The sequence below is a fragment of the Balearica regulorum genome, chromosome 4, assembly GCF_011004875.1.
Source record: "Balearica regulorum gibbericeps isolate bBalReg1 chromosome 4, bBalReg1.pri, whole genome shotgun sequence".
NCBI lineage: Eukaryota > Metazoa > Chordata > Aves > Gruiformes > Gruidae > Balearica > Balearica regulorum.
The window spans coordinates 33,269,485-33,290,206 of NC_046187.1; the positions used below are offsets into that span (position 1 = coordinate 33,269,485).

The window sequence follows — 20,722 nt, forward strand, 5'->3', positions numbered from 1 at the left end:
ATTCTATGATTTCTTTCTCCCCCCTCCCTTAAATCCCGCCGTTGGCGCAGCCCGCGCCCGCTCGGAGACGACGCTCGCGCCGAGATCCTGCGGCGGGGCGGGGCGGCAGCGCCCCCTCCCTCCCCCCGCGCCGTTGGTTCCGTCCCGCCGTGGTACATCCCAGGGAGCTGCCCGCCCCCTCCCGGCGAGCTGCGGCCTCGTTCTCGCGCGAGCGCTGCCGCCGCCCGCAGTTCTCGCGCGAGCCCCAGTCTCGTATAATCTCGCGCGATCGGCCTCTTCCGGCCTTTTCGTCGGCGGGGCGGGACCATGGCGGTCGGCAAGAACAAGCGCCTCACCAAGGGCGGCAAGAAAGGCGCCAAGAAGAAAGTGTAAGGGCGGCCGGGAGACGAGGAGACGGGGCCCCGGCGGGCCGGGCGGGGCGCCGCGGCGGCAGGATGTCGTGGATGCGAGGCGGATGGCGGCGGCCTGCAGCCGGGCGCTGCAGTCATGGCGGCGGCCGGGCGCGGGCCTCGCCTGAGCGCGGGGCGGGCTGCGTGGCGGCAGGAGGAGCGGGCAGCGCCCGGGGCGGCGGCGGTCGCTGCCGCGGTGAGAGCGCGGGGCCCGGCCCGGCCCGGCCGGGCTCCCTTCGGCCCCGCCACGTGCCCGCTGCCCCCGGCGCCGGGCAGAGCGTCGGTGCGGGGAGCGCTCCGCGGCCCCGCGGCAGTTTGGGGCGGGGGGGGGGGGGCAGCGCCGGGCCGGCAACCCGCGTCCGGCGCCCTGGGGAGCACCGGCCTGGCGGGCCCAGCCTGGTGTGCATGCTGTATAAGCGCGTTTCTCCGGTGGTGGTGGTGCAGGCTTCGTTGTGTCTGGTGCCTTTTAGCTGCTGAAGTCAGGAGATGGAATGGGGTCTTCGTGGAGAAGTTAGTTAAAAGCGCACTGCTTGTATCGCTCCTGAGCGGTAGCCGGAACTGCAGTGCTGTATAGGGTTTGTGTCAGCTTTATGATGTTTCTGCAGTTGATTTCCCTCTTTCTGAAGTAAATTGAAATGACTGCCTGCCTTGCTGCAGTAATGCTAATTGGCTATATTCACATACTCACCAACCTGTCCACGTTAAACTTGAAAGCATAAAATGTTGACATTTGCATTTCTGTTTCATGAAGCATATGGGGAGGAAGGTCTTACTTCAGCCTGGTTTAATGTGAGAAAATCAGTAAAAAATCTTTTCTGCTTTATTTAAATTAAGGGTTGATCCTTTCTCCAAAAAGGACTGGTATGATGTCAAAGCACCAGCGATGTTTAATATCCGAAACATCGGGAAGACACTTGTCACCAGGACTCAAGGAACTAGTGAGTAGTGGGATTCTGTGCAGTAGAGGGAGATACATTTGTTCCATGTGCTAGCTCCAAATGACTCTCAATTAAAGAACTGCTGACAAAATAGTTTTTGCTCATAATATTATGAACCTGGTAGTTTGGAAAAAAAAAAAAAGCTCTCTAATTTAATTGCCTGATTTGAGTGTTTTTTTTAAGTTGACAGAGTTGTTTAAACCCACGAGCTTAGTTGCAGCGAAGTTAATGTGCTGTGGTCCTTGTTTGTACAAGAGCACCAAACCATGGCAATGGTACGGGAGGACATGCCTGACGTGTCTAATGAACTGCTGCTGTTGTAACCTGACAAATTTGAGGAAAGTTAAGAATTAAGGACTCATTCTGATCATCAGAGAGGGAGATGAGGAGACTGATCATAATAGGATTGTAAGGACCATCGTGTTAGGAGAGACTGAAATTTGATGGTTTTAGGTAAAGAGATCTCTGTTGAGAGCTAGAGCTACTAACTTAATGGGAGCATATGTAGATGTAGCACTGAATGGTAAAGGTTTTCTTATATGATCTGGCACACCTTAGGAAAAGGGAACCTCTGTTAGGAATACAGGATGAGCTGGATAGAGGTAACTATTTTTGGAAGGTTAGCTGTGTAGAATGGCTGAATAGTTGCATTATACTATTCTGGTTGCACTTACAAAGATAATCATGATTTTGAACTGTATACATGTGCAACAAGTAAAATAAAGGTGACTGTAAACCAAGTGTGAGGCAGTGTTAAAATGGTTAGTTGTTAGAGGTAAAGCTGTGAAATGACTGTACTTGGGCGTTTGTTACAGCTTTATCTCAGTTGAGCACATGTGGCTTTTTTGTTTATTGTTTCATTGTTCATAATTTCCAAATACTTTGTAACCCTTTCCACTTTTACAAAACCTATATGGTGGAATCTGCAGTATACTGGTATTTGTGTTCAGCATCTGATAGAATTCTCTTGAAAGATTCCTGAAAGTTAGCTAAATACAGTATTTGGTTTTATGAGTTGATTTCATCTTGTTCAAGATACATATAAACTTTAGAGCTGTGAAGGTAATACTGGCATGACCTACTATTAGAAAACAGCAAATGGAAGTTCAGTGTGTGATTTGAGTAATATTTTTGTAATGTTAACAAAAGGTCTTTTATTTTGTTTCATAACACAGAAATTGCCTCTGATGGACTGAAGGGTCGTGTATTTGAAGTGAGTCTGGCTGATCTGCAGAACGATGAGGTTGCCTTCCGTAAATTTAAACTGATAACTGAGGACGTTCAGGGCAAAAATTGTCTGACCAACTTTCATGGAATGGACCTCACCCGGGATAAAATGTGCTCCATGGTCAAAAAGTGGCAGGTGTGTAAAGAACAAGGTCTGCGTTGTTGTAAGTGCCTTCAGGGAAGGAGGTAACCACTGATGTGTTGCGCAGCTATGTTTGAAGTGGCATCAGCAGATATTAATGAATGTCAGGTGCGTGGTTTTGAGAAGCCTGTCTGTCATGTTGATGATAAATGTTTCTTTTTTAGACAATGATTGAAGCCCATGTAGATGTCAAAACTACCGATGGTTACCTACTGCGCCTCTTCTGTGTGGGTTTTACAAAGAAGCGTAATAACCAAATCCGCAAGACCTCATATGCCCAGCATCAGCAGGTTCGACAGATTCGCAAGAAGATGATGGAAATCATGACCCGGGAGGTCCAAACCAATGACCTGAAAGAAGTTGTCAATAAGCTGTAAGCTTTGGCTGTCTTGTCTTTTTATCTCCTCTACAGTTTAAATAGTTGTTTGTCAGTTGTTACCGAGTACTTGGGGAATGCTAGTACTTCGCCTCCTTTTTGGCAGAGACCAGGAAAAGTGCATGTTTTGCTGAAAAGCTAACGTGCCATTTTCTTTGAATACTTTTTTAATCTCTGCATCATATGTGACTTCCATCAACCATCATATTTGCATAAATGTAAAATCAGGCTCTCCAGAGATGTCTGGTTCCTGTTTCTACAGGCTAAAATCCTAATTCTGATCAGCAGGGGCTATGACTGTTCTGGATTCTTCTGACAGAAGGAAGTTTTCCAAAGTGGGGTTTTTGCTTCCGAAAGTTTGATTGCAGATATGCTCTTAAAAAGAGCATGCTTGCACTGTATCCCTTCTAATGTTGCAAGGAAAAGGCCTTAGAATCCAAACATACTTGAAGAAAAGGGTTAAGAGTGTGAGGGTAGTACTGATCCAAACTTCAGTAGAATATTATGTGTTCTTAAGAATTATTTTAAGCATGTGTTACTTAAGCAGGCACAATTTTTGACGTTCTGGTACTGATGCGTCCTTTGATTTCCCAGGATCCCAGACAGCATTGGCAAAGACATAGAGAAGGCGTGTCAGTCCATTTACCCTCTTCACGATGTCTATGTCCGCAAGGTTAAGATGCTGAAGAAGCCCAAGTTCGAATGTAAGTCAATAACTGCAAACATCTACTGTTTTTAAGTGGAGGGTGTGGGAAGCTGTTTGTTTAAAATGCGCTTGCTTTGGGATAAAGATGTTAAAGCAGCACCATAAGCTTAAGTAGCTGTAGCAGTAAAAAGGCTTTTCCTTCTAGTCTGATGCTTGGCTTTCGGGCTTGAAAGCTGAGCAGTGATAGTTCAGTTTGGAGCTTTTTTGAATTCTTGCCTGAAACTGCTGCCAAATGTTTGAAGGCTTTGGCTTGGGAATGAATGATGACAAAATGTTTCGGTCCCAGATGATGTGGAATGATTCTATTTTCCCATTTTCTGACATTCCCATATAATGCAGTAGTAAGTTCTTGACTCACCTCATTTTAAATAAAAATGTTTAATTTGCAATTTCATTATGTAACACTTCACTGCTTGTTCTTGATGCTGCCACAATAAGTGACAGCCAGAGTCCTTGCATTAGCTTTCTGGAACGGACTTGATCGTACCTACATTAAATGTTCTGGTGGTTTAGTTTGTACATGATGAGCAGTTCAGTAACATAAAACTGTTTGCAATAGGTGCATCTATCATTATTTACAGTACTTCTTCTTTTTAGTGGGCAAGCTGATGGAACTGCATGGTGAAGGTGGTGGTGCTGGAAAACCTTCTGGGGATGAGGCAGGCACTAAAGTAGAGCGAGCTGATGGATATGAGCCGCCTGTGCAAGAGTCTGTCTGAAACTGAAGATTGATCAAAAATAAAAGTTTTAATATACAGAACTAATGTTTGGTTGCCTGTATTGCTACTGGACAGTATTGGTATTGTGGATTGGGGTTTTAATAAGGTAAACCTAATACAAAACACAATTGTTTTGATGATCTGTTTTTCATGATTGGTGTTGCGAGATGGGTGGAAGATGATTTGTCCTTTTTGAAAGGCGTTATTGGAAAGTAAAATAGCAAGGATTCTCTATGTTGGTTTTTCCCAGTAATTTTGGTCCTCACGAAAGCTTGTGGATGTGTGCAGAGGTAGCTTTTGTTACGTTGGTGAAAGGTGCTTCAAAGAGGAGCATTGTGCATGGCAAATGGGGTGCCACACAGAGAAACGTACTGTTTCAGAATTTTTTATTATAAGGCAGTCTTAGGGATTTATCAGACAACTTGAGAATTACCTATGTGTATGTTTCAGCTTCTTGGTGGTAATTCATTTGATACAGCCTGTCATAGGATAGATTTGATCTCTGATAACTCAAAAGTTGTTAGACTCTAAGTTGTAATTCTGATTATGGAAGCGGTGTTGGTTTTGAGCAGTGTAGAAATGCAGAATATGCTCAAGGGTAGGGTTGTGTAGGTTTTTTTAACCTCTGTCAGAACTGAGAGGTAACCATAATCCCAGTTGAAAAAATGGTAGAATTTCAGGGGGAAGAAATTTCTACCTTAAAAGGGCAATAGTCTATGTTCTGAAAATAAAGCACTTTACCCAGCAAATCACTTAAGAGTGCTTTTTTCCATTATCTGATAGCACGTACTGGTTTTGCTTATTGTTCAGCTTATGCTGGCTTAAAAAATGAAGAGCATGTTTTTCTGGCTAATATGAGGAGCATTTTGTACTATTGGCATGTTTTGTTTAGAATTGGGCAACAAACCTAAACTTGGTGCTATTAAATTGTTGGAAAGTTTGTGATTTGCAGCCTGAGAACACAATAATACTGACCTGTCTGGGGAGGTGATTGGTGGTGGCTCTTGCAGTCAGCTGTGAAGTAGCTTCGGACAAGGAATGGAGGAAAGTACTGCAGTGGTACTGTTCCAGTAAGGGACTGGGGGAAAAGTAGAGGGACGCTGCCCGTGAGGGCTGTGCTCTTCAATGCCAGGGATTTTCACCTTTCCCTAGGTGTGGGGGGACTGCCCCTGGTAATTCTGGTTTGGAGCAACTGCTATGCAAACTGAAGAGGTTGTTTGCTAATCACTTATTTGGAAGACTGCAGGTGATGTGATTTCATGTTGTAATTCCAAGTCACTCTTTAATGATGATATTTAGAATAGCCCATGACTTAATATTCAAGTAACTATTCTTTATTGGATTGTCAGTATAAGCCCACTTGTTCCGCTTTTTCAGCGCGTGTAGTGGAAGGATAGCGAGTGCTTGAAACTTTAGTGATGGTGAAACGGGAGAAAGGAGAGCGCTGCGTTTAATTTTCTGCTTTGCTCTTTTCATCTGTACTGTTGAGGCGGGTGTTGTTCTCCACCAAGAGTCATTATCAGTCATATTTTTGAAGCCATAAATTGCAACAAATGCCCCTTCACTTCTCTAACAAAAATGAGATCTTTTCACTGGAGTTAGAAAAACCACGACTTAGTGTAAGTCTGGTGAGGGTGACAATCCTTGAACCTACTACAGTAAGTTTTAATGCAGGTGTTGTGTTGGGTTTGCATGGCAAGGTTTTGGTAGCGGGGGGGGGGCTACAGAGGTGGCTTCTGTGAGAAGCTGCTAGAAGCTTCCCCTGTGTCTGATAGAGCCAATGCCAGCCGGCTCCAAGACGGACCCACTGCTGGCCAAGGCCGAGCCAATCAGCGCCTCTGTGATAACATATTTAAGAAGTGAAAAAACAGCTTTTGCAGCCAGAGAGAGGAGTGAGAAGATGTAAGAAACTCTGCAGACACCAAGGTCAGTGCAGAAGGAGGGGCAGGAGGTGCTCCAGGTGCCGGAGCAGAGATCCCCCTGCAGCCTGTGGTGAAGACCATGGTGAAGCAGGCTGCTCCCCTGCAGCCCATGGAGGAAGGATGAGGGGGTGTAGAGATTCCACCTGCAGCCCATGGAGGACCCCATGCAGGAGCAGGTGGAGGCACCTGAAGGAGGCTGTGACCCCATGGGAAGCCCATGCTGGAGCAAGCTCCTGGCAGGACCTGTGGATCCGTGGAGAGAGGAGCCCAGGCCAGAGCAGGTTTGCTGGCAGGACTTGTGACCCCGTGGGGGACCCACACTGGAGCAGTTTGCTCCTGAAGGTCTGCACCCTGTGGGAGAGACCCACGCTGGAGCAGTTCGTGAAGGACTGTAGCCTGTGGGAGAGACTCACGTTGGAGAAGTTCGTGAAGGACTGTGTCCCATGAGAGGGACTCCATGTTGGAGCAGGGGAAGGATGAGAGGAGTCCTCCCCCTGAGGATGAAGAAGCGGCAGAAACATGGTGTAATGAACTGACCGTAACCCCCACTCCCCGTCCCCCTGTGACACTGAGGGGGGGCGGAGGTTGAAGCCGGGAGTGAAGTTGAGCCCAGGAAGATGGGAGGGGTGGGGGGAGGTGTTTTAAGATTTGATTTTATTTCTCATTCCTCTACTCTGTTTTGCTTAGTAATAAATTAGATTAATTTCCTCTCTAAGTTCAGTCTGGTTTGCTCGTGATGATAATTAGCGAGTGATCTCTCCCTGTCCTTATCTCAACCCATAAGCTTTTCATTGTACCTTTTCTCCCCTGTCTAGTGAAGGAGGGGAGTGAAAGAGCAGCTCTGGTGGGCACCTGGCCCCCAGCCAGGGTCAACCCACCACAGGTGTGTACATAATTATATGCATATATTCAAGCCTTTCTAGTAATGGGTGCATGTTGGCTTAGTAATAGTTCCATCAAACAAATCCTAAGGGACTGCAACTGGCCTGTACGCTGTAGACTAGAAGAGTTAGAAATCCTAAGGTGTCATTTCTGAGCTCATTTCTGAAAACTTGTCTTTTGTCCTGTTATTTTTTCCTGCAGCTGTACATCTCAAGTATATGTTGCAAAAAGGCAAGTCCATGAGGATTTGGGGAAAGAACAAGAACTTGCTTTTTTTCCATTTTTTAAAATTTATTTTTTGGAACAGTAGACTGCTGGCATTAGCATGTAGGGGCTCTGGCTAAATGTATGCTTTATAAAATGACTTCATATGGGGGGAAAATAGGCAGGAAGGAAAATTTTGTGCATCCTCTGTATTCTCTACAAATATCAGCTGAAAAAATCATGGTGTGTGAATAGCAGCAATCAGCAGAGCACACTTAAAGTATGTGTGGAATTGCTAATCAGCTGAGGCTCAGCCCATGTCTTCACAAATAATCTTGCCACAGTAAGAGTGCAGCATCGCTATCTTGTGTGATACCCTGCGATGATGGCTGCTTGCTGCGGGTAGCAAAGGTTCTCCAGGTGGTAAGTGTAAAAGGTACTGAAGTCCAAAGGCTTGAGTATGTGTTAAAGCCATCAGGAGTCTCTGAGGAGTTTGGGCTACTCATAAAAGGATGTTATTTTTTTTTGCTTGGGGGTGTTGGGGTTTTTTTTGCTGCTGAGTTAAATACATAAGCAGAATGAGATCCATAAGACTGTCAGGTCAAGTGATGAGCTTGGCTCTCCATAGCATAAGACAATAAAAATGCCATCATGACTTAATTATAAAAATTTATTGGTTAAATACATTCTTAATTTACAGAGGTACCATAACAAACTTACTGGACTTAACAAAGATTTATTTAGGATGCTGTTAATTGTACACAGAACAAAGACGTCTTCCTGAAGATATTTCCAGAGGGTGGGTCAAACAGAAAATGTTTTGATAAATGAGACTTCTATTATGCTAACATGGGGCTATAGCTGAATTTCAAGGTTACAGTTGAAATTTGCTACTGTATTGCAGTTCGGATTTGTGCTCCACCTCATTCTCTTTTTTTTTTGTACACCTTAGGAACTTTAGGTTATGATTTCTATGCAGTTTCATGGTGATACTAGGCATCAGGTCTTAAGAAAATCCCTTCCTGTAAAAGCCAAGCATCTAACTTTCAGTTTTAAGTTTTAGCTGCCTGCAGTAACGCAAGCAGCCTTTCGATGGCACTCCTTGCTCTGAATATAAGGCTTTGCTGCTCTGCCTGCCCTGCACAATAGGGAGGAGATGATTAAAGTAAAGCAGAGCGGTCTTACCTACTGACAGGCACTGACTTGAAACATTCAGTGGAAGTTACAAAAACAACCAGTCAATACACAGTTATAAAAATGGGGAAGAGGAAATTGAAAAAAAAAATATAAAAATTCAGTTCTGCTTTGAGACTTGTATCAAAATCTTAGAAAACTGCCAGACAAACTGTAAGTAAACAACATACACTTAAGCCTCATCCACCACCACCAGGATGCAGTATGTCTTCATATGTTCTGTTGGTCGGTGTGGGCTTTGCTTAGTTCTGCTGTTTTCTTCCTGCTCTGCTCACTGGAGGTTCAGGAATTGTGTTGGCATAGGTCATGGTGGAAGAAACCTGTTTTAATGGGGCGATCCACTCAAAATTTATGGTTGGAAAGTCTTGAGTGGGCTTGCAGAAGTCAGGAAAGCTAGCTATAGATTTGTTTCCTTGGATTTCTCTAGAAGGAGATGGCTGCTTTATTGGAATAAACAACAAGAACCTCTGGCACCTCCTGGCAGGAAAGCTTGGAGAATGGGATGGGTTGCCCTTTGGAGTGGACTTACACTAAAAGCTTGATTCCCCAGGAGTTCCAGATAGGCTTGTTGGGGATGGTAAAACGGAATAATAGCTGTATAAATTGTCATGTTTCCATCTTTCTAGAATAGCACATGATTTGTAGTTGTTTTTATAATGTTAATCCCCTTAATGAAAGTAGAAATCCAGTTCTCAGCTCATTAAAATTGTGGTTTTCATCCCTCAGTTTTGTGAATAGTATTGGTGCAGTTACAATGTACAGCACTGTGTTCACGAAGCTTCTAGAGAAAAAAATAAGGGCTAATGCCTGTGTCTATATTTGAAAGTACTGCGGCATAACAGTGACTGCAGAGCGAAACAGTGCTGAGAACCTCATGTCTGCACTGCATGTTCCTCAGGCTTGCTTCAGGCGAGCTCCAGTCTGCTACTGAGACTGGATGCCCCTTCCCTGCTGGGGGTGGGGGGGGAAGGGGGGAGTCCTTCAGCTTGGTTTTGGCTGTAAGCTTGTTTCTGCCTGCTGTGGGGGTAACCAAAATGCAGTGGCTGGGGAGGGGAGGGCCACCCTCACCAGCTTGCTTACACACCAATTTAGATGCACCCTGATCTTTTGTAGCAGTAGGTGTTTGTTGCCATAACACTTGGACCCCGTATTGATGAAGTTGTAAGCAGACATGTGACTGAGTCAAGACTATCTCAAGGTCCATTGTGTGATTCTAGTCTCCCATCTGCCACTCAACTGTTGGCCCTTTTGCAGCCTGAACTTCCAGACCCACAAAAATCTGGTAAGGGTATGTTGATAGCTAGTGACCTGCATCTCTGAAGTAACAACTCATGTAACAGCTTACTGGTTCCTTTTTCTTATGTAGTACAAAAGTGAGGCCAAATACTGTCAGCACTGAAAGAGTGAACTGCAGCATAATTGTTTCTATTCCAATCTGATGAAGTTAACCAGTAATCAAGATGCATTTCACTATTTTGTCAGGAGCCAAGCGTTGCAAAAGGAACTTACTATCAGAAGTTCCTATAATGTGAAGGTACCTCAATCAATCTGGCTTATTTTGTTGTTCAAGTCACCCTGCTGCTCTTTACTAAATGCTTTTGTTAGAGCTTCTTGAAGTAACCTCTTGCCAGGCATGTTTCCTTAAGGCCTTGATAGACCATTTATAATGATGCTCAGTATAGCTGGTATGTGGTAACAAACTGAAAATTAATCCCATGTCTGCTGAAAGCTAAAACCAAGGCAGTATAATATCCTTCAAGTTAAGGATAGGAATAGTGTTACTGAAGTATGTTCCAGCGCTTGGGTGACAAATGAAATGCAGACAGAGTGAGGGCTGGCTTTCCACTTACATGAAGGGGGTGGGGGGGCAAATAGCTGGAATCGTGCAGTAGCTGCACGAAGGGTGTCTGAGAAAGCTCAGTAAATGCTGTCACAACTAACTTCAGTTGGGAAAGAAGGGTACAGCTGTGCTCAAAGTGGGGTGTAGAAAAATGTGAACCTGTACCTGGAAAGGATTTTGGGGGAAGGGATCAAGGTCTAAGATGATTCATAGCAATGTGAACATTATTAAGAGGCAAAATACTTAAATTTTACTTTTGTGATCTCCTGTATGAGCAGCTTGGTCTAAGAATAGAAGAATATTACACAAGGATTTGCTTCTGAATTTATCCTCTTGCCAGTATTACATTTGATATTTTTCTACTGTGAAATACCAGTTATCTTCCTTATCCTCTAAGTCATAAAACAAGTGGATTCTCCTGCTAATGTAGAAGTCAAGCAGTAATGAAACCTGAATATCAAACTTGATCTACATACTGAGTGCTGTAATTACATCTTAATTTTTTTTTAAATTTGGATTTAAAATTTTTAAAGAAACCCAAAGAAGCTTACCTTATGCAGACTTTGTGCATGATAAATGTAATACCAGATAGTAAACATAGTAGAATGCTATTTAAGTTAAAATGGTGTTGCACCACAGTATTTCCCTAGTTGGAAACTGCTAAAAATCCTGCTTGTATTTGCTCTCAGAGCATTCATGAAGCATGACTACATACACTGTCACAAAAGACTAAAATTTTCTTATTTGACTTCAAGATACTAGTATGACTGTCTAGAAAAAGTAGTGCAAAACATTGATCGTCAAAACACGTTGATGTCTTTGCTGTGCCTTTTGGACAGAAAACATTCTCTCCCACACACAGGGAGTACAAGGAGAGGCAACACTTCACGGTGTTTTTAAAATCTGAACAAAGTTCTTGGGAAATATCCCAGACTTTCCTTGTATCTCTCCACTCATCCAGTCCTCGTCTACAGATTCCAGCTCTGTTATTGTATCACCTGCCTGTAAGAGAAGGAGTAACGTGAGCCAGTACAGCTTACTGTGCAATGTTAATGCGTGCATAGCTGATGTTACTCAGAAGCAAATACCTATCAAATAGAAGTAGGACATGGCCAGCCTCCTCTGGTGGTTACATCTCTTTTGAGATTGCTTGCCAAAACCAGCTGAAGCCTCTCTTAGGGTAAGTACTTGTCTATGCTGAAAAATCACCTCCTTCCGGAAGGAAAAAGTAGCACTGCTGGATAGCTTTGTGTGTTGCTTAAGCTCTCCAGGTAGGCAGGTAGGTTAAGAGAGCTGGCTCACAGGCCCCCTGCCTTACTTGTCATTTGTGTGTGTTTCCCTGTGCACTGGCACTCTTACCGTCCTCCTCATTGCGGTCTCCCAAGTTAAGAGATGCTTGGACTGCACTGACTGATCAAGAACTTGGTTTCTTGTACTGCCTTCTTGGAAGGCAGAGGAATTCTGCAATTCCTGATCTCTTTTCAGTGTCCTCAGTGAAGACTTCACCAATATGAAACAAGTGGTAAGGGCAAAAATTTTTTAGAGAGACTATTTATCAAATGTGTTAATATCTACACCTATTCTGCGTGCTTCATTCTTTCTTGTTCCAAGCCTGTTTTCACAGTGGATAAATCCTATTTTTTTAGCATTCTTTAGAAGCATAACACTTTTTAGAAAATTGGGTTAAGAGAGGTACTTACTTTGAAGGAAAGCTCATCTTCATTTTCTCCATGAAAATCATAAAGAGCTTTGGCTTTTCCTTTCTTCCCTCCTACAGCCTGTGACAGTTCTACCCTGGCTACAGAATGTAGACAAGACAAGTTACTTAGCTTCTAAAAGGACTAAATTTAAAGTTCATTTGCTTGAACTTTCCAATGGTGATCTCTAATAAAAGCTGTCTTTTCCTCTTTGTACTTGGAGATGAAGTGGTACTTGGTGTGTGCTATTTGCCAGTTAGGTGGAATTTATTTCCTGTCACCTTTCACTTGTGGCTTTACTTGCAAAAACTATGGGAAAAAATTGTGATTTTCTGTGTCCTCGGTGAAGGTTTTGACTGAATTGATTTGGGGACCAAACAGAATCTTGAGGAGAGCAAACAGTGTTCATTCAGTGCTTTCCCAAGGGAATTACAATAGTTCTGTGCCAAGATGCAGCAGTTGTAGTTATTTACAGCTGTACCAGCTCTTTAGCTGTGCTGCAGGGTTTCTGCAGAACCTGGTCCCCGCCCCCCCCCCATCTTTTGTACCCCTGAATTCCTACTAAAGGCAGCTCAATGATCCTGTTTTGCCTGTGCCCAAACCACACTTTAAAATGACCCAGAATCTGTATCACCTCCCAGATTACAGCATTACCTTGCCATTATTAGAGAGGGTAGCTTAGCTTTAGGGTATTAAGGACTGTGGTGGTGTGTGGGTTGTTAAAGCAATGGAATAATTGGGTTCTCCCAGAACTCTGTCATGACTGTCACAACCCAAGAAACAATGAATTGTTATCTAGCAGGAACACTGTACCTGAGCAGGTCTGAACAAAAACTGCTGGGAAAATCCCTTCCTTTTCATTCAGTCTTCCTCTATACCACTCTGAATCTACTTGTTCCAGTATTTGGATGTAGTCTCCCTTTTTAAAGGATAAATCATCTTTGGTTTCTGCTGTAAAATCATGAAGTGCTTCACACCACTCTACTGAGCGTCTGTTGTTCTATTCAAGTGAACAGAAGAAATGCATTAATTTCAGAAGTGTTACTGGACCCCCCCCAAAGCTGACTGATACTGGTGAAAGCAGCTGCACAGAACAGGGGTGTCCTGACTTTCTCCCGTACGATAGTGTCACTGCAGATGTAGGCTAGAATAGCATTTCAGCAGTTACCACAAAATTTCATCGAGGCTGACGCATTCCTTTTTATCATTGGTGGCAGGGGACAGGCTTAATAAATTCAAAATTAGACCACTGCAGCAATACTTAAAATAGAGCTAACGAGAATTTGCTTAAGCAAAAGGATAAAAAAATTGCTTATGTTAATTTGCCAGAAGCTATGAATTCAATCAATTTAGGCCAACTGTCAGAATTCAAGATGTGACCATGCAGCATTGCGTGCTGTGGGAGTTGCATTACATTCAAGTTTAAAGTTGTGCAGCTAATCTGATGTTATAATAGAAAGTCTATATAAATCTATGAAACCACTATGTACATTCTGGCCCTCACCTATAAAATTTTATTACCTGAGGAAGAGAAGAAGAAACCTCCACCTTGTTCTTCAGTGCTTCTCCTGTACCTACACAGGTAAAAGATAATTTAGAATAGCAGCAATGACTATTCAAGATATTGCTAATGATACAGATTTTAGATATTCAAAGTGATTATTAAGAATAACTTAAGAAGTCCTACTATTTCTTTTGATTTTTCTTACCTGTCTTCTCGCCCTTCCTACCTCCTTCCTGCATTTGTTGTCCTTTTGGACTTTCCTCCTACATGTGTTCTGGAACATTTTTTGCAATCATATTCATACCTGTTCCAGGCAGATCTTCAATTACTTCCACAAAGTTCAAGGGGAAAATTCCAGATGTGCCTCTGAGCTCTCCTTTGGCCCACTCTTCATTTACATATTCTTTAAGGATAATGGTTTCACCTTCTGAAAAACTGAGCTCATCTTTCTGATCTCCAATGTATTCAAATCGTGCTATACATCTTGGCCCTCTGCACAAACCAAAACAGAAACTTACTTTGTTTATTATTATTGTCCACATAATAACAAAGGCAGCACTGTGCAAAATACGGATTGATATTTTTAAAACTATGAAAGAATGCACTGAAGATAGAACTGGTGGAAAATTGAGGTCTAGTCCTGATTCTCATCTCTGCTGTCTGAGGAGGATGAGTATGGCATCTGGAGGAGCTGGATACAATTTTTGCATCACAATTCCTGGTTGATACAGTGTTTTGCATAAGACCTTATTTTCTGCTCCAAACAACAACAAAAAAAATCACTTTGTTTCTGGGCTACCTGTCCCATTTTATATTTTTCCCTGTATTCAGGTAAGTGTCCTGATACACTTTTGTTGAGAGTTTTTGATCTTTTTTTTGAGCTAACATCCAATTTAAATGCAATCAAACATGGGGGGGTGGGGGTGGGTGTTGTGTATTTGTCCCAAATCCATGGAGGTTTTATAAGGGGAAACTAGTTTTTATCTACTTTGACAAACTTTATTCTATAAAATCTATCCCAAGCATGGGAAAATAACTTACCTATTGAAGAAAGAAACATCAATACATCTGATAAATTTTATGTAATTTGGTATAATACTGAAAAATGAATTATTTTTTTCTCACTTAAATTATGTAATAATGTAATAAACTAAAAAAATTTAAGCAATTACTTTAAGAACAGTTTTCATTTATCAGAAATACCATGCTGGCAAAAAGTGATAATAGGCTTTACTTTTTTCTGTATAGCATCATAGCATACAACCAATGCAAGAACCTTGATTCCCACCCATGCCCCCCACTCAGTCTTTGCAAAAGCTTCAGGACAAAGCTAGCACTTTCTGTTTGTTTCTTAGTTGCAGAAGCAGCTTTAAAACTAAAGTTTTTGTTAAGACAAGCCAAGGTCTATCTGAAGAACAAACTGAATGATCCCATTGATACTAGTAATTCCTACCTCTGCCTGAATTTGCTTTAATTGCTGCAATGAGTGACTACAAAATCCAGTAAATCATCGAGTAAAAAGAGCATGAAAAGTTGTTTCTTGCCCACAAATCTTAGTTGTTTGCAAATCAGAAATGAAAGTGCTTGAAGTACATTTGATAATCTGATCTGGGGAACTTTAAATTCACCTGTATAGTTGTACACTTTAAGGCTAGATAGCTTTCTCAAAGTACAGCTATATTCAGTCCCATTTTATCTTGTTCTTTCAAATGAGGAAGAGTCCTACTGTGTTACATCTTATGAGGATACTGGAAGAAAGTAACAAGACCAGGAGCAAAGAATGGAAAGTGCAATGCTGCTGAAGTTAATCAGATTGGTTCACAGTTTCTATAACCAATTTTCATGAAAAATTATGGGAAATACTCTCCTAATACAGCTCTTAAGATGAAGGAAAGTGAGTGAAGGGGACTGCATCTATATAAACATTTATTATAAAATTGATCTACCAATTTTTTGAAGCCATGAAGTGGGTTTTTAGGCTTTTTTTTTTTTACCTGAATATAAGTCTTATTAAAACATCATAAACTTTCAGTTTTGAGAGCTTAATTTTTACAATATATTTTGGTGAAGAAACTGTCAACCATGTTAACCTCAGTGCAGCTAACACCTGCTTCAAAGTTACCCTTCTTTTCACTTACTAGTAAATCAACATGAGAAAAGAAAATAAAATTTATCTGACTCACTTAATACAGCGTGATGAACAGGGTATTTTTTTCCTGTTGCCTTCTTCTGGAACATCAATCTAATTGACAACAAAATAAGTAAAAGCTTCAATTTCAAGCTCATGGCAACATAATTACAATAAACATGGAACTGGTTAAAAGAATCTATTTTTCAGCTAAGCAGGCTATATGGCTGTATTTAATGTAGATTTTGTGTTTGTATGCCTGAATTCTCATTTTCCAATCTCATGCAAACAAGGAGCACTATTTAATGTTTTCTGTTATGTTTCTGTGGCATGATTGATTGACAGAATATGGGACCGGATGCTACTACATGTTGTTGCATATAGCTCCCAACTTTCAATTGGTAATTGTTCTCTGTTATTTACTAGCACAATATATCACAATAGACAAAATTGATTGTTTACACTTATCCTTTCTGGGCTTTGGTAGTCAGCTGCCCTCCAAACAGAACCACATCTCACAAATCTCACTTAAACTGGAGAAATATAATTTGGAAAATCAACACACAGATATATCAGACAGCATTCATGTCCTTTATCATAAGAGGACTTCAATTGTATTTTTGACGTGACATGAAGGATGATCTGTGAGATGCATAAGACCACAAGACTAGAGACCCTGGCAAGGAGCTTTGGGTTACAGCTCACTATTGCACAAGCCAGTTCCCATAAAAATCGACAAGAATGTTTCATTAGCTTATGTGAAGGACTGGAAGAAATTATGCTGCCTTTTAAGACAAATAAGCTGTGCAGTGCTCTTGCTAGAGGAGCTGGTATCTGTGGTGCTCTGAAGGTTCTATGCGAAGTAATAACCATGTATTATTGTTAGGTGTCCAGACCCAAGGTACTACCCAGTTTAATATTGTAAAACATGCTACAGTGTATTGTACAAAGACCTCGTATCAAGATCAAATCTGACATGAATGAACAGGAGAATTCACACAAATTAGCTTCATGTACTGCACTCTTTTTTTTTCTTTTGGTTTTTTTTTTTAAATTTTGCTGAAACAAAAGATTTTTGCACTCAAAGGGTAACCGCCTTTAACAACTAAAATAGACATTTGAAACACATCTTCCCTAGCTTTTATGAAGTTGTATCTGTCTGTATCAATGTTGAATTTGATCCCAAATACTCATTCTACTGCTTTAAGATAAAAATCTTTTCTATTAGCCATCAGTAGTAACAAGAGCTTTTAAATTAAATTGTTGGTCTGTGTGAAAGAAGCTAATCAATTTAGCTAACAAATCTTTCTTGTGAAAGTGAATAGAGCGTGGTTCCATTATTACTAACCCCAAGTCTAGTTTTTATTCCTCAGTGCTTCTCAAATCTTAATTTTTTTTTTTCTCTGATAACACCATTACAAACTAAACAGACACCCTACACACTCTGATGGTTACCAAATACTTGGTATTGTCCATGTAGCACTGGCACTCATCTCTGCCAGCTGCCTCGGCTCAACACAGACTTTTACTGTCTTAAATGCCCACCCACACACCTTCACTGCATCCTGGTGTCAGGTTAGCATTCCCCCCCATGTCCATAGGGCTGGTGTGGATAGCCTAGCGGCCCTTTCTACTGCCACAAAATGAACTTCAATCTCAGACTTAGGCTTGCAATAGATTTGACCCAGCTTTTGATGCAGTGAACCATACTGTATCCTTTTAAAGATGAGGCACTCAAATAATTGCTGTTGGGCTCCAAAACAGCATCTGTGTCTTGCCTGCCGTTTACTATCAAGTGTCACATTCAGTAACAGGATTGCTTTAAGCTGCTCATTTGCAACAACGCAATCTCCTTGCAGTGTGCCAGCACAACCCTTTCTGCAGCCACTTAATAAACCACTTAGGTGAATTGATCCAGCTGGGGAAAAATAATCTGGGAAGAAAAAAAGTCATGTTTTGTTTGGCCAAACTGCTGCTCTGACCTAGTTCACTACATGGCTATAAAAGTGGTGACTCCAGCACAGTTCTAGGGACAAGAATATGAGAGAAGCTGAGAGGTGGGAGGGAGCCACAAAAAGCAATCATCTCACTCAGTGTTGATTATTTTTCACAGCTGCGTGTAAGAATCTGCTCTGTAGACCCTGAGAACCTACCCAGGTTAACAAAGAGAATCTGGTAAGGATCATGATTTTCTCACTTGGCTTCAAATTAACATTAAAATAATCCCTGTAAGACAAATTGGTCCTACCAAATCATGCATCTTTCTAATACCATACAAACAAGTTGATATGTCTTCTGTGCTGCCAGAGGGAAAAGAGATTATCTAAATACAGAATGGAGATAAACACGCAGGAGCTATAGTAAAATAGAAGCAAAAAACCAATGCAATAGGATCTTATGTAGCAATGTATACAAAGCGTACGTACAATTACTTTAACAAAGCTGGCAGGAAATATCCCTGTGCGATTCCCACATTTTCCTCTGTACCACTCAGAATCAATTTTCTCCAAAAGACAAACAGTGTCTCCAGAATGAAGGTCCAAGTCATCAGCATGTTCTGTGTAAGACAGCATAATTTCAGTTAACAGTAGTTGTCACACTCGCTGATTTTTCTCCAAGTAAAACCTTAATATAAATACCACTGACAAAAAGCAGAATGAGTTTTCAAAAAGTTTTAATTATACTTGATAAAGCTAATTGGTTTAACTAAAAGATTGTCCCAACTATAGCTAAACCCATGGACTTAAACAACTCCTCTACAAGCAGATCTTGCATGCTGAGCTTCCTCATAATTTTCAAGCTCTAATTCCTAAGAAAATTCCCATTTGAAAGTCTTGGAGTAAAACGAGCTTCCAGAATATTGACATTTACTTACCTGCAGGAAAATCATGCAGGACTACAGCATGAGGTGCGCTTGTGTCAGAAACTTTTGGAGGGTGGTTTGAATCCTGACAACAACAAATAAATTCAAGTAGTTTATAAATCATGGAAGATACTAACAGAGATTCTCTATTATGTCCTCTGAAAGTAATTTTCTGACTTTGGACAAAACGTTGTTCTGGTATCAGAGAACCACCTTTGGAGGCAACGGTCAGTATTGATCTCACAGCTGTGGGTCTGAATTCTGTATGCCTTTTGCCAGTGTAAACCAGAATGCATTTCACCAAAATCTACTTTTGAGCCAGTAAAAGGAAGGGAAGGCATGTAACTTTTCCCAGTATAGACAAAGCCTCAGCTATCTCTGTGGGTCAGAAATCTGGAGTACTGATAGCAACTCTCATTGCAAAGGTTGTAGCCACATTTTGTGCTGCTGCTGGGTACTCTGCTCCCAGTTACTCTTCCTTGCTCGGAGAGAACGCCTCAGCCCAACTCTCCCCAGCGCACTCAGCAGGGGCAGCACATCTCTGCCTGCCAAGCATTTTAGAGGGGCGAACAAGCCACTAGGCCTTTGCTTACAGGAAGATCATGCTGAGGGGAAATGACAATTTTGTTGTGGGATCTTTATAAAGGGAAACTATATTCGAAATGCTAAGCCTTCTCTATCCCACCCACTAGGAATTTTTAGAATCTACTGATGACAATCGCTATGTGTGAATTACATTGAAAGTAATTCATTGCATACAAAGAAACAGCCAAAAAAACCCAACAAAGATAAAGCCAGAATAGTATGAATTACAACAGATAACAACAGATTGCATAGAAATCTATTTCAGCCATGTAGGTTTCTGATAATAATCAAAAAAGCTGCTCATAGGTATAATTTATACTAGCTATTTAATATTAATACAGTCATGCCCTAAAAACAGGTGAGGTTCTGTAGAAGCAGAGAGAGGAAAATACTTTGAAGTCCGCATGTCAAAACCAATTCACTGATATATCATGTACAGCACTTCATAAAACTACTCGCTTATCTTTTGCCCACTTTTCAGACACTCAGCCAAGGGAGTGATTATCTTCTGATGAGGCAGGGGAACTTTTCCAGTTTCCTCTCCCTTCTGGCACTCCAAGTAATTACTGTTGCTCTGCTCCATAAGCAGAATGTCCCTGTGCTATAAAGCAAATCATTGTTATAGGGTTTTGTTTTGGTGGTTGTTTTGTTTTTATCAAAGAAACAAGGATTTAATAAACCACTATTACATTTCTCAGTGTAACCTTTAAAGCCTAAAGCACTTGATACTTTAACGCAACAAGGAGTCTTGCTTATTAAATATTTATCAGCAGAAAAAAATGCCTTACCTTACAGGACAGTTCTCCAGGGTTCCTGGGAAGACAATTTTCCTTGGCAACTCCATGAGGCACAGGTAGCTTGAATAGAAATAGAAGAAAATGGAAGAGTTTGTTTCACTACTAAGCACCTGAAATTCCCACTGCAAGTGAAAATAGTCAGATGATGGAACTATTCAAACCACCTACTACAGGTAACTAATTGAGGAGTCCAGGGGAAGAGGACAAGCTCCTTTGGAAGGCATTCAGAACAGCATTGCTGGTGATATGCACTGCCACTTCGAGAAACCCAAGTGTTGTCATCCGCTTTAAAAGCGTCTTAGCCACCCAACTGGTATCATACCGCACAGTACATGATGTTCAGCAACACACTGACAGAGATATGTATTCATGTGTCATGGCACTGGAAAAACAACCTGGGAGGAAAACTTCATTGACAGTAACACTTGAGGGCAGAGACTTACTAGTGATCTGCTACTGAAAAAAATCTCATCTACAAAATACATCGTCATACGTTTCTTACGTAAACAGGTATGGCTATGCCAGAGAGGAAGCAACATGCTTCCCTTATCTCAAAGCTCTTCCTACTATCAACTTAGATACATCTTTCTTTTTTGCTCCTCTGCTCCA

The 20,722-nt window shown here is 41.6% G+C and overlaps 3 protein-coding genes and 1 non-coding gene across 9 annotated transcripts in view; 2 read left to right on the forward strand and 2 right to left on the reverse strand.

The window, feature by feature from the left end:
- LOC104636651 (ribonuclease CL2) overlaps positions 1-20,722 on the reverse strand; it is a 222,871-nt gene that overhangs the window by 3,823 nt on the left and 198,326 nt on the right. The window lies entirely within an intron of this gene.
- On the forward strand, positions 212-4,538 carry RPS3A (ribosomal protein S3A). The gene is made up of 6 exons (XM_075751672.1): positions 212-368; positions 1,224-1,327; positions 2,503-2,690; positions 2,861-3,069; positions 3,667-3,776; positions 4,376-4,538. The coding sequence occupies exons 1-6, from the start codon at positions 307-309 to the stop codon at positions 4,495-4,497; spliced, it is 795 nt and encodes a 264-aa protein (XP_075607787.1). The 5' UTR covers positions 212-306; the 3' UTR covers positions 4,498-4,538.
- Positions 4,034-4,103, forward strand: LOC142601850 (small nucleolar RNA SNORD73). The gene has a single exon (XR_012835458.1). It is a non-coding gene; the product is annotated as a small nucleolar RNA SNORD73 (small nucleolar RNA).
- SH3D19 (SH3 domain containing 19) overlaps positions 8,162-20,722 on the reverse strand; it is an 86,391-nt gene continuing 73,830 nt past the window's right edge. For all 6 annotated transcript variants that reach the window (XM_075751674.1, XM_075751673.1, XM_075751675.1 and 3 more), the window contains 9 exons: positions 20,105-20,173; positions 18,744-18,816; positions 18,295-18,425; positions 15,924-15,982; positions 14,045-14,232; positions 13,758-13,810; positions 13,050-13,236; positions 12,240-12,337; positions 8,162-11,541 (listed from right to left, as the gene is read on the reverse strand). In XM_075751674.1, the coding sequence (XP_075607789.1) occupies positions 11,425-11,541; positions 12,240-12,337; positions 13,050-13,236; positions 13,758-13,810; positions 14,045-14,232; positions 15,924-15,982; positions 18,295-18,425; positions 18,744-18,816; positions 20,105-20,173 (975 nt within the window). In that variant the 3' untranslated portion in view covers positions 8,162-11,424. The remainder of the gene's footprint in view (positions 11,542-12,239; positions 12,338-13,049; positions 13,237-13,757; positions 13,811-14,044; positions 14,233-15,923; positions 15,983-18,294; positions 18,426-18,743; positions 18,817-20,104; positions 20,174-20,722) is intronic.